The 12,164-nt window shown below is 34.3% G+C and overlaps 1 protein-coding gene across 1 annotated transcript in view; it reads right to left on the bottom strand.

The window, feature by feature from the left end:
• Positions 1–12,164, bottom strand: part of ASCC3 (activating signal cointegrator 1 complex subunit 3) — a 274,898-nt gene that overhangs the window by 122,953 nt on the left and 139,781 nt on the right. Inside the window, exon 14 of the mRNA XM_068401794.1 lies at positions 10,502–10,636. Coding sequence (XP_068257895.1) covers positions 10,502–10,636 — 135 coding nt within the window. The remainder of the gene's footprint in view (positions 1–10,501; positions 10,637–12,164) is intronic.

Here is a 12,164-nt window from a genome sequence, read left to right as displayed (position 1 = left end):
GTCAAACACATGATGCTGTTAGTCTAGTTCCCACTAGCGTAATACATAACTTTTAGTTCTCGTTCTGTCTTCTGGTCAAATCGAGCCAAAAATTACTAACACGGTATATGTATGAAGATGTATGCAAATACACATTTATATAATGCTCATTCAAAATCTCAGTAGTGGGATGAAAAGAATACTGTTTTTTAGCTTTTTATGTTTTTTGGAAATCTTCTATAATCAGTCTCTGGTGTTTTCGACGTAACAGTCTGCTAGCAATAAAAAGAGGTTTCTGAAATAATTACGTTGTTCAAAAGAGATACGGCAAATTTAGGCAAAATTATAATTTTACTGTGATAAAGGTGAAATGCAATTGTATCTGTACAACCTAAAGCATAGCTGTTTGTGGTTTTATACAATACAATGCTTTTCTCCAGGACAATGATTTCCAGTGAGCATGGATTCTTCTGAAGCTTGGTTGACTTTTGAAATTCCAGTTCAAAGGAGCTTAAGATTAATTCAAAACAACCAGAAGATAAAACTAAATGTTGTAGATACCAAAGCTTCCATATCTTCTGGCCTCCTACTATGGAGAAATGTTGATAATATAAAACGTATATAGGATATGCTAAAAACCAGAGACTGACTATCTGCATAGTACAACTTAAACCAGAAAAATAAATATATAGCAATAAATATTAGGCAGTTCTCTGGAAAAAAATCTGCACAAATTTCTGAAAGTACGCTTGATTACTTTTTAATCTATTTTGTTTTCTCCAAAGCATCTCTGGCTCTCAGTATGTGGTATTAACAGACTGCGGATCAAATTCACTCACTCTTAATAGTTGCTTCTAATTGCTCTTTTATTTAAAAGCGTGCACGTATTTTACTTATTATTTCACAATTCATTTTAACTAGATGTCATTGCAAGCTTCAGCGCAAAAATGCTTCTGTCCAGTTCTGATCTACTTTACATATTGTGCAAACAAACTAAAGGAATAGTTAAAAAGATGAACCAAATTTGCCTAAATTATGGTATTTGGGGGAGTTGGAAGTGGAAAGTGGATGACAACTGAAACAGTGAGCATACATAGCTAAACAATTCCATCAAACCATAATCAAACTAGATTAGAAACATTCTATTTTGAAAATAAATGAAATTAAGAATATGAACTGAAATGAAATTTAATATTTTTCTCCATCTGTCAAGAAAATCATGTTTTCTAAATGAAAAACTGAATCAAGCATCTAAATGTACCTTGGGGAAAAAAAAATCTAATGTTTGCCACAGTCTGGGTTCAGCAGGAGGAAATTTATCAACAGGTAAGTGAGCAGAATATTTCATGCAACAGGTGAATTTATTTAATTGCACTTATTCTAATCTTGTTTTTAAAGATTTTTAGATTTTAAAGATTAAACAGTGTGAGATAGTTTCCCATACTGCAGTGATGTTTTCTATCAAATTAGGTGTTTATGAACATGTATTTTTCAATTATGACAGGACAATAACTTCAATTTTTAAAAAATTCACCGTCTAAAGATATCCTCTATATTCATTGTTTTACAACGTAAATGAATAAATCCACATGAATTCTCAGGGAGCAAAAGAAACATGGTCAGTTAATAGTGATATTCTGAAGGAAAAACATCAAGCAACCCTAGAAGAAAGCACATAGATTTATTCTACAGGATAACTGTGAACTGCAGGTTTTGTTATGAATTTTATTTCAGGAAAGGCAACTACAAAGGGTGTTCTGTCATGGTCTGCATCTTTAATGCAATGACCAACCACTTAAAAAAAACCCATTATCTCCTTTATGTGATTTACAAACCAAAGAATAGTACTTTGAGACTTTTGCAATGATCCTTTATAAGTCAACTGTGATGCTAGAGAAAAAACTAAAATCGAATACAATATACTGGACCTCGGAAAATTTACTCTGTTTAGTTCTTGTAAAAGAAATAAAATATAGTTTCTAACAGAATGTCAATCACTGAACACTGTCATGTCTGTTTGAGAATAATTACCATGAAATACAAAATACAACTGATCATCAACAAGCAGCATTCACTGTCAGTGCACAACGCAGAAAAAAATACAAATTCTTATTAACTTTTCAATTGTTACTCTTCATTACTAATAACTACTGTAGCTACACTATTTCCTGAACAAAAGAATTCCTAAGTAGATTCTCTAAGTAGGTTCTCTTTAAATACTATTTTCTAGTCAGCATATGGTTTCCATACTAAGCTACTTAAATTGTATGTGACCAGAACCATTTGCCAGTATGGTTTGGTGCATCTTATAAAGAAAAGGTGCCTGAAAAATATGATTATTGTCTACAGTCTCACTGTGAACATATTGCACAAGATTACACATTGCAGCCAAGAACTAACTGGCACATCTTGGAAATGGAATGCAAGACCTAGGGGTCATTAGTAAATTAAGCATTTTTTTTTAATTTCTTGGCTGGAACAATCCCTAGGGATTGAAAGCAGCTGAAATTAGCTGAGCCAACCAAGCTCTTTGAGGGAGGGCTAAAGAGGGGCTAGGGCAGAGAGCACCTACGATGATTTCAATATTATAATTTCTTCTTGCTGGACTGTTCACAAGTGACCAGATATTGCTAGCCCTTGAACCTGTTAAATGACAGAAGAAAACATCAAGAAAAGGGAGCTTTATCCACTCAAGAAATATTATGTATTTTTAGTATATACCTGAACTTCATTACACACGGTGAAAGTAAGCACTGGCAAAAATCAAAAGCGGGTAGTAGGTTGTGTCACTGAAGTGGAAAGAGTGTAGTCCTGTTTCCCAAACTTGTGAATATGAAAACAATCATACTGTTTTTTTTTTTAGTTTTGTTTTTCCCTCCCAAACGGCTTTGAAGTTTTCTTTTGAAATGTGTTTCTTTACTATTAGCATAGCTATTCAATATCCAGTATAGACTTTATGTAACAGCGAGATTTCAAGTTGAAATCATCTTACACAGGGAAGCTATCAATTAATAACTACTGTGAAAAGACACAGCAAACTTTTTCTTTTTGACCTGGATTACATGTTAAAACATTCTAGCAGCTAACTGAAGGAGATTTGGACAGTCAAAGGAAAAAAGAATGTTGCTGGCTTTTCTCTCTGTCAGTGCCCCAGAATGAGGTTGAAACTTCAGGGAAGACAAGGAGATCACAAATTCTCATGTAAGAAATAGATAAGAATGCATAGGAAAATGTTTAAATTTATTGTAATATGTTCACTTATTTATATTGAAATAAGTTAGTTTTACAGCAATATCAACTTCATGCCAATTTTAAAGGAAAAAAAATACACATATGCTGCTACTGACTGTGCAAACTTCTGTGACTGCAGAATCAACCAAAGAACTTGTGAGAGCTACTCATTACAGTAAGTAATGTCATAGCCTGACATCAAGGAACCTCCATTAGTCTAATATTGTTCCCATATCCCAGAGGGAAAGAAGTTGCAGTGTATTTTAATCAAATACAAAAAAAAAATCTTAGATTTAAATCAAATTAACAATTAAAAACATTCTTTTAAACAATACAAGTTCGAATTAGAGTTTCTATATTTACAAGCACAAATAAAGAACATATTTTAAAAAAATGTATTCACCTTAAGATGTGAGTTGACTGAATGCAAATACTGCAATACCTTGCTGGAGGCTGTGACAGACTTCATTTAAGGAAAGAAGCTTAATCATATTATAAATACGACAACAGTTTCAAATGATCTTACTAAGCGCGTTTAGTATTAATAGGAAATTATGTCAACAACGAAAGGGGATGCTATAGGCAACGCATTATCCTACAGTTTATCAGAGCATTTCCATGGAGGATTAGTAAGAAAAAGTATTAAATCTTATATTTACCATGATGAAATCCATTACTGATTTTAACCTGAATAACTGAAATTGCTGAAAAGTTGTGTACAAAAGCACAAAATGCCTTTTTGTAGTTCCTTGGAAAAAAAACATCAGCACCCCTGTCAGCTACATTTGCAACCTCAGAGATCATGCTAGAAAAAGGTTTGCTAACCCATTTTGCTTCTAGGAGTCCCGTTACTAACAGCGCAGCTTCTGGAAGTAGAGCAAATATTAATGAGGCAGCTTTCCGGTGATAAACAGGCTAAAATGAAGCATTGTTGCATATCAAGTTGAAGCTCATGATAGACAAAACAGACTGTATGATCAAGTCCATAGATTAGGGAAAAAAAAGTCCATTTTATTTTTCACAGGATAGCAGACTGTTACTTGTTCCCTCAGTGCTGTAACTATCAGAGCTCGAGAGACAAGCCAACAAATCAGTTGATAACAGAATTCAATCTATACCATATATTTTATACTTTCTGATTCATAATAAAAACACTAGAAATTCCAGTAGACTGTATACAATGTACAGGAGTACATAGAAATGCAAACCTAAAGCAGTGCAAATACAATTTCTAGAGTGACACAAAAAAGTAACTATCATAGTAACAGAAATATACATCAAACTTCAAATGTTTTTCCTTTACAAAGGTCAGGAAAAGCAAAGGCAAAAAGAAGTTGTTTACTGTTTCTGTCAACTTTTATTTACAACAGTTAATGCTTAAGTTAACTCTAATATATAGGAATACTGCTAAAAAAACTGAAGGCAACATTTTTCGATTGTTCACAATATATTTCTCTGTAAACAGGCCTCTCTAAAACCTAAATGTCCATCTAAATCCCTCTTAATACAGGATTCATTAGAAGAGTAGGATCACTCTATACAGAACACATTTTTCTTTAACCCATCAATTGTTAGGACCACATCATGAATTTTGTCTCTTTTAAGCAGGACTAGTGCATAAAATATTCCATGAAAGAAATATAAAGAGCTTCACTCCATTCTCCAAGAGATAATTAGCAAATATTTTTCAAAAGTAAAAAAATATGGTAATTATAAAACAAACAGGGAACTTCAATATATGTTTGACATTTAATATAGCCTAATGTATTTGAATACATATCTTCATTTTATTTTTATAGTTTTTTAATGGCATATCAAATATTAGATGTATTATTAGTAAAACAAAAATAAAATGAGGATTTGCTCTGAAATAATTAAATGTCAAACAAATGATTACACATCAAATATTTGATGAATGTTCTCTAAAAATTAATTTCTAATAATTTAAAAACATTTGACAGACAATTAAGAGGATTACTAAAATTGCTTTCAAATTTTAAAGGCCAGCAAGGAATACAATGCTTTTAACTATTCTATTTTTCAGTTCCTCCTGTGTGTTCAAGTAGCCTTCACTTACACTTGCTGTGTCTAGACTAGAACATGTGTGATTTGAGCATTACTTAGTCTTGTAAGCCATACACTGGATTTCAGATGTTTCTAAACATCTTCATCCATTACAGTGAACACTGTACACAGAATACAAAATAAGGATTGTATTACATTATCAAGATTATTCTCTGCCAAGTATTGCTAAATTTCATGTCAAATGAAACGGCAAGACTGGATGGCCTGCAGTCTGATATTTTGGGAATTGTGCCAATAAACATCCCTTTATACAAGATAGCTCTTGTCAGACAAACATGATGTTATCATCATGAAGCTTAAATTAATCACTCTGCATCACACAGCATTGATACAATACGGTTAGACTTCTGTCAGAAATTTCATTTATATGGTATGGCACTGGGAATTTAGTACTATATAAAATGAATTTCACTTATTAGGGAGATTAAAATTAGGCAATGATGATTAAAGAAGTTAATTGTATATAGAAACTTTGTCTTGACAGAATATCTAATGAGGTTCTTCAGAGATCCAATTTCACCCATGGACATTTCATATTTGTATGGTGACCAAAAATTTAAAACGTGATCACACTGATTAAAGGCACAGTTTGGAAATCAGAAGCACTCTGAAGGAATGGTAAATGCTTGCAAGGACAGGTCAGTTCCACAGTGCCATTTGGCTCACCTACAGTTTGAGCTTTGAGATATCTGGGAACAAAGAACCTAGGTCGTGCTTTGAGAATGGATTATAAAAGAAACCTGAAAAGCTCTTACAAGTCATGTGTTTTATCATGTTGATACTTAATTTATTGCATAAGATGTGTCTTGATTTACAGCATAAGGCATAACAACTGCTGTGCCAGGTCAGACTGAAAGTCTGTCTAGAGCAGTAGTCTCTCTGAACAGCAAATGCCTAAGGAAGAGTAGGTATCTATGCTCTTCCCAGTATATTCTCCTGGCCACCAGAAATTTGCTATTAAGGGATTTACTGAGTAGCTTGACCTACCCCTAATAACAATTCACTATTATTTAAATGAATAAGAACTTTCACAGTGAAAAATTTAAATTAATGAAGAGATGAGATCCTAGGTCTAAAGCAGTACGTAGGACAATTCAGACATGAAGAATGACACACATCAAGGCTATATACTTGTTAGAAATTGTTGCTGGAGCTCAAACAGAAATTTAGGCCTTGCTCGATTCTCTACATCACATTATAAACATTTCACAACTGTTGGTCCTTCTTGTCCACAAAACTATGAATCCGTTAGTGTGTCTCTGCAGTGTTTCTACAACTCTGACTCATTCTGTTCGGAACCACACTTGGCTGCAATAACAGTGTTTTTTTTTCTGACAGTTTCAATGGTAGAAAACTGAACAGTTATAATTCCTGGTGACAGACACTTATGCCAATATATGTAGGCTCTGTCTGTACACCTATGTGGTACTGAAGTTCCTACCTTAGCCACTAAATCTCTCCAATATTAGAGTTACCAGCGGAGGAGAAAATTCCTACACTTTCAGGTTACCTGAACATAGATGTTGCACATGCTTCAGATAGTGCTATTCCAACCTTAGGTGTTTAATTACAGTATGGGTTTATTGAAGGGGGAGCAGAAAGTTAAGGGGAAAAAAAACCTCTTTACATCCAGCTTGAGTTCACTGTGCCTTGTGTCTTTATCTGTTACACTTTGAAATCTTTAGAGATTTTAGTGCAGAAAGTTCCTATGACAAAACACGTGATTCTAACACTTCTGTTAGAAATATTTACTGCTAAGAAAGAAAAAGAAAATTTAGACTGAACGCTAATAGTTTTAACAACAAACCCCCACATGCTCTAATCACTGAAATCTTTGGTGTACTCATAAGTCTTAATATGTTAGCCTTAATTGCTCAGCAAAATGTTGCTAGCATGTTACTCATTTTACGATTATTGATGGTTGTTTATGCAGAGTTGCTGCCTTGGCAGAGTATATATCTTATTTGATTAGTATCCTTACTGTGATAACTGTATATAAATAAAAATACGCCTCAAAGATATATGCTGTGACATAATAATTTCAATACATGATGTGCATTTTTATTTTAAACAGCAACAAGTTTCCCAAGAACGAGAACAAGTATTAGATTTCCTTTGTATCTTAAAAACTTAAAACTTAAAAACTCCTTTTCTAGATAATATTTATTAGGTAACAGAGACAGAACCAACGAAATATCTCATTTTTATGGAAAGTAAAATTAAAATAATTTAACTTTGTTTGTTGAATGCATCCTGAAAGAGGACAAAAAGTATGTAGGGAAAAGTTATTGGTGATGTTATGCCACAGATTTCAGTACGACTAGGCTTTCACTCTATTTTTAATTCCCATTACTAATTTATTTATGTGTGTCAATGAAGAAGCCCTTAAGTACACTGGAATATATAATTTGTATAATAGTAACAAAAATAACAACAACAGTATTTTTCCCCTAGGTCATATTTACATGCATAAGAAGTAAAATAATGTGAATTTGCATTAATGCAAAATGTGCATATCACATGTACTGATCACTGGAAGAATTTAATGAATTATTCTGTCTCTTGATTGTCATGGTAAGACTCAGGGCAGCCACAAGAACATTATCTGAACTCTGCTGGAGAACACAATTCTCTCTCATTCATTGCTATGGTCTTCACATCTCTTCCTTCTTATCAGTCCCTGGATATAAATTTGTTCTGTTATTAAGCGTCATACTACTTGGTCTTGCTTTCCAAGACAATCACCACCAGCTTCATTTGTAACTGCATTTGGCCTCATCTTTCAAACTCTTCCTAGGCACTAATTCCTAAGAACTTTTCAAATTCTGTTGGGAAAGATTCCCATTGTCACATTGTGTAACTTGTCACATTACACTTTCATGCTTCAAGTTCCTCTGTAGTTTCCCCACATAAGAGCTCAAATTTCCTCGGGAATTTGCTTAGAACAAGTACATTTCACATGAATGTATGTAGTGACAATATTTTATTCATATTTTGTTTTACTAACATTTAAAGCTAAGTTTACAACTTAAATATTAATTTTCCTTACCTCTCTCTTTCCCAATTTCTTTCCCACTTCCTGCATCATGATGCTAAGTCATCACTGCTTTCAGTGAAGATGAACTCTCTGTTTAAGCCATTTCTTCAGTGTAAAAGTAGAGAGATTTTTTTATTTCATGGGAGCTTCCCAGGGGATTCTACCATGCAATCCTCTGAATAAGCCAAAGATTGCTCTTCTAAAGACCACAGTCCTAACTCACTGTTTACCATCACAGCCTTCCTCTGAACACAGCTTAATCACTGCAACCAAACTTGCCATTCATGGCAACAGTTGCTTCTAGTTCTTCCCTGCTTGAGCAGCAAGCCAAGTAGGGGCCTGGCTGGATTCAAAAGCTGCCTCTAAATGCAGCCTATGAACCACATGGGTTGACTGGATAATGTACCATCCCAGAAGAATGTTGAAATCTCCCATGAAAATGAAGGCCTGCCAGCAGGAGACTTCTGCTGGTAGCTCCTAGTAAGTCACATCCAATACCTCCCCACGGACAGGTGGTCCATAACAGACCTTAACCGTAACCTCCCTGTCTGTTCCTTCCTGCTCCGATCTTGAACCAGACAGGAGCTGCACGTCTGGTTTCACTGTGGAGCTCTGCGCAGCCAAAGATCTAACTATCAGAGAGCATAACTCCCTCTCCTCCTCTTCCCTGTCTGTCCTTTCCAATGTGGTACATAAGATGCATTGCCTCAGAGATGTAATCTGCCTGCTATATCCACAAGTAGTAAGTGTTATATCACATCAAAACACATTCATATTACACATTACTTTCTGAAGCAGTCAGGAATACTATAAACACAGTTGATTCTTCCCTTTGATGTAGACTAGTACACCTTTTAAAATGCCTTTTACAGTACTACGACTCTAGGATTTCTGGCTGAAGCTGAAGAGCAGCCAGGAGAGAGGGGCTAGCCAAAACCAGGATACCCTAGCAGGGCAAATTCTGGCAACCAACAGTTCACTCCCTCACGGAAAAGGGTTAGTGTGAACAGACAGCTGATTGAATGCGTTATTTTGGCAGGTAGCATATGACCTAAAGATGATAAGACATCTACTTTAAGGAATAGACAATGAGTTTACTAAATAAATACCCTGATGTGCTTTTCATACCTGAAATGTGCTTTTCATAACTGAAAAATAAATCAAAAGAGAATCTCTCCTTGCTGGTATCACAAATCTGATATTACTTAATGTAAAAGACAGTGACATCTTAAGAAAAAAAAGCAGCCAACACTGGTACATGCTTCATATTATTCTATGGTTAAAGACTTCTTGTCGTAATGCCTACTCATTACATTAAAAAAAAAATAGTGAAATAAAAGATTCAGGCATTTCCAATGGAGAATAATCACATCTTTCATACAATGACCACACTTCTTGTGGTGATCGTTTTTAAATGTTTCAGGGAATTCCCAGTGAAATTTATTGAGCATCAAAATAACCACTTAATTCAGTGGAATTTTGTTGGGAATCTTTCAATTATTTTAATTATTATTTATTAGTTTACCTTCCTAAGATTCTGAGATAGTATAACGAGAACTATACTTTCTGGCTGTATTATAGTACGTGAAATGGTTCTTCACAATACCACTCATGCATCTTCAATTACATTTTATAACATACAAGTCCCTAAACCTTCTGGGCAAAAGAAGCATTTTTGCTATTGTAATAATGCAAAAAGTAGTCAAAAGGATCAAAGATTGCCCACCATTAGCTGATTCATGAGGAAAGTCAGATGATTTTGGAAAGGTGGTAAATTTACAGGCTAGGTCAGATTAATACGTTAAGACAGTTTTCCGTCTTAAAGAGTGGACAGTAGCACATGCTTAGTGAAAGAGTGCAAAAAGCAGGAGATATGTGCTCTCCCAAACTGTGGCAATTGGTGGTTTAGGGACTTCCTGACCTGCAGATTACATGAAGACTACTGTCAAATAGTACAAGTTGCATAAAACACAACCTATTATCAGCTTTTGTTTAAAAAACTAAAAGTAACAGCACTTTTCTCTTCCTTCACCATTACTCTTTCCTCTATTCAATTCAGCAATTCTTCCCAGAAGCTCAAAAATGCTTCATCTATTCCCATCTTGGACTGTCCCGTAAAAACATCAATTCTAGGATTGTAAAGACTACCAACGTAAATTATTCACTTACCTGTTTTTCAGCTTGTCCATAATCCGATCCTTGGGGTGACAAAAAGTGACAAATATGACCATTGTTTTTTGCTTTTTCTCGAAGACCCATAGCAGTTCGTACTGTGGCATTTCTAGCATGAACAAACACCATCACCTTAAGACAGAAAGAATCAGCGTTGATTAGAAATAACAAAAGTCTTAATCAAATAATGAAAGCAGTTTAATTACAAAATATTCCCTATAGGAACAACAAAAAAAGTTCATATGTGACATACTGATGAAAACTAATGTTGCTTTAGGGAAATTAAAGGGTGATCCTGCCTATATTGTATTTGTTAATTCTTTAGTCTTTAAAAGACAGGGAATAATTGTTGTCAATAAATAGTTCATTTTCACAAAGTAGGGAGATTACTGGTGATGTAAAGATTTGTGTAACTTGACACATCCTAAATGATGTGGAAAGCAAATAGTGAGGTGGTAAGTTTCCTGATGATACGACCTGACTATGTGAGACAGCTGAAACAAAAACTGACTATAAAGTACCCCAGAAGGATATTGCAAACCACTGAACAATCAAAGAGAAGAATGAAATTAAGCACCAACAAATGCAAAATTTTAAAATAACACATATGATTATGGGTTTTAAATCACATACTATCACTTAGTAAGATACCTTAGAAATACTGTGGACATTTCCCTGAAAATATCAACTAAGAGTTGAGTGGTAATGAAAAATTATTTGTCCCATCTCTGCAGTAGGCTTCGGAAATACAGTTCGGTATCATCCAATCAACCCCACTGTCACTTGATTATGCTCATTATCATCACATACGATATCTGAACCAAGAGATAGCGATGAGCTTTTAATACTTACTCCTTCAGATATGTATATGGAGCAATTTAAACTGATATTAAGATTCACTGCAAGGCACATTTAGATGAATGAGGGCAGTAAGCCCCCTGATTGGTGTAGAAAGGCAAGAGTGATTAAATACCACTTAATTCCAGTGTAATAACAGTTCTGAATGTCTGTTAACCGCATACTGCTGTGAAAGGTACACTATGGAAAACACTCTATATTGTCCCCCTAAGCATTTTGCATTAGCCAAGGTTTGCCTAAATTGACTCCACATACTTGGTCATACAACTCTTCAGTTTGATCAAGTATGACAATTTTTGTGTTCTTAAAACTCACGTGGAAAAGTTTGAGTGCCTGGCTCCTGAGTAAATGGCAAATGCTGTTTTGCAAGTCCATCTAATTTTAATTAAAAATGTAACCGTGGATTTACAGTTCTGTTTTAAGGTAGTTTCAGGTGAATTTTAAGATTGGTATGTCAAATTCCAGAGAACTGTGGGTTTAATTTTGGCTTTTCGCACCATCATCCTTGTATCAACTTGCAGTATATAATTGAATTACTTTAAATAAAACACTATTAAGAAAGTAGCGGTATTTAGGGTATAATTAAATAAGTTATTGCTTCTGTTCTTCATTTGGAAATTCATAGTTTAACTATAAGTGTATAATGTACCTGTAATTTTATACAAAAGTAAGACATAATAGTTGTGAATTTGTATAAATTTATAATTACAAACAAGCAAATTAATTCAGGTGACAATACAGAGAAGAGATAAAAAGAGAAACAATGTGTGCATAACTATTTGCTTACTGAGAGCAATTACTC

The sequence above is a fragment of the Nyctibius grandis genome, chromosome 1 (assembly GCF_013368605.1).
Source record: "Nyctibius grandis isolate bNycGra1 chromosome 1, bNycGra1.pri, whole genome shotgun sequence".
Lineage (NCBI taxonomy): Eukaryota > Metazoa > Chordata > Aves > Nyctibiiformes > Nyctibiidae > Nyctibius > Nyctibius grandis.
Note: the sequence above shows the minus strand (reverse complement) of the source record. Positions and strands in the feature narration are given on the sequence as shown.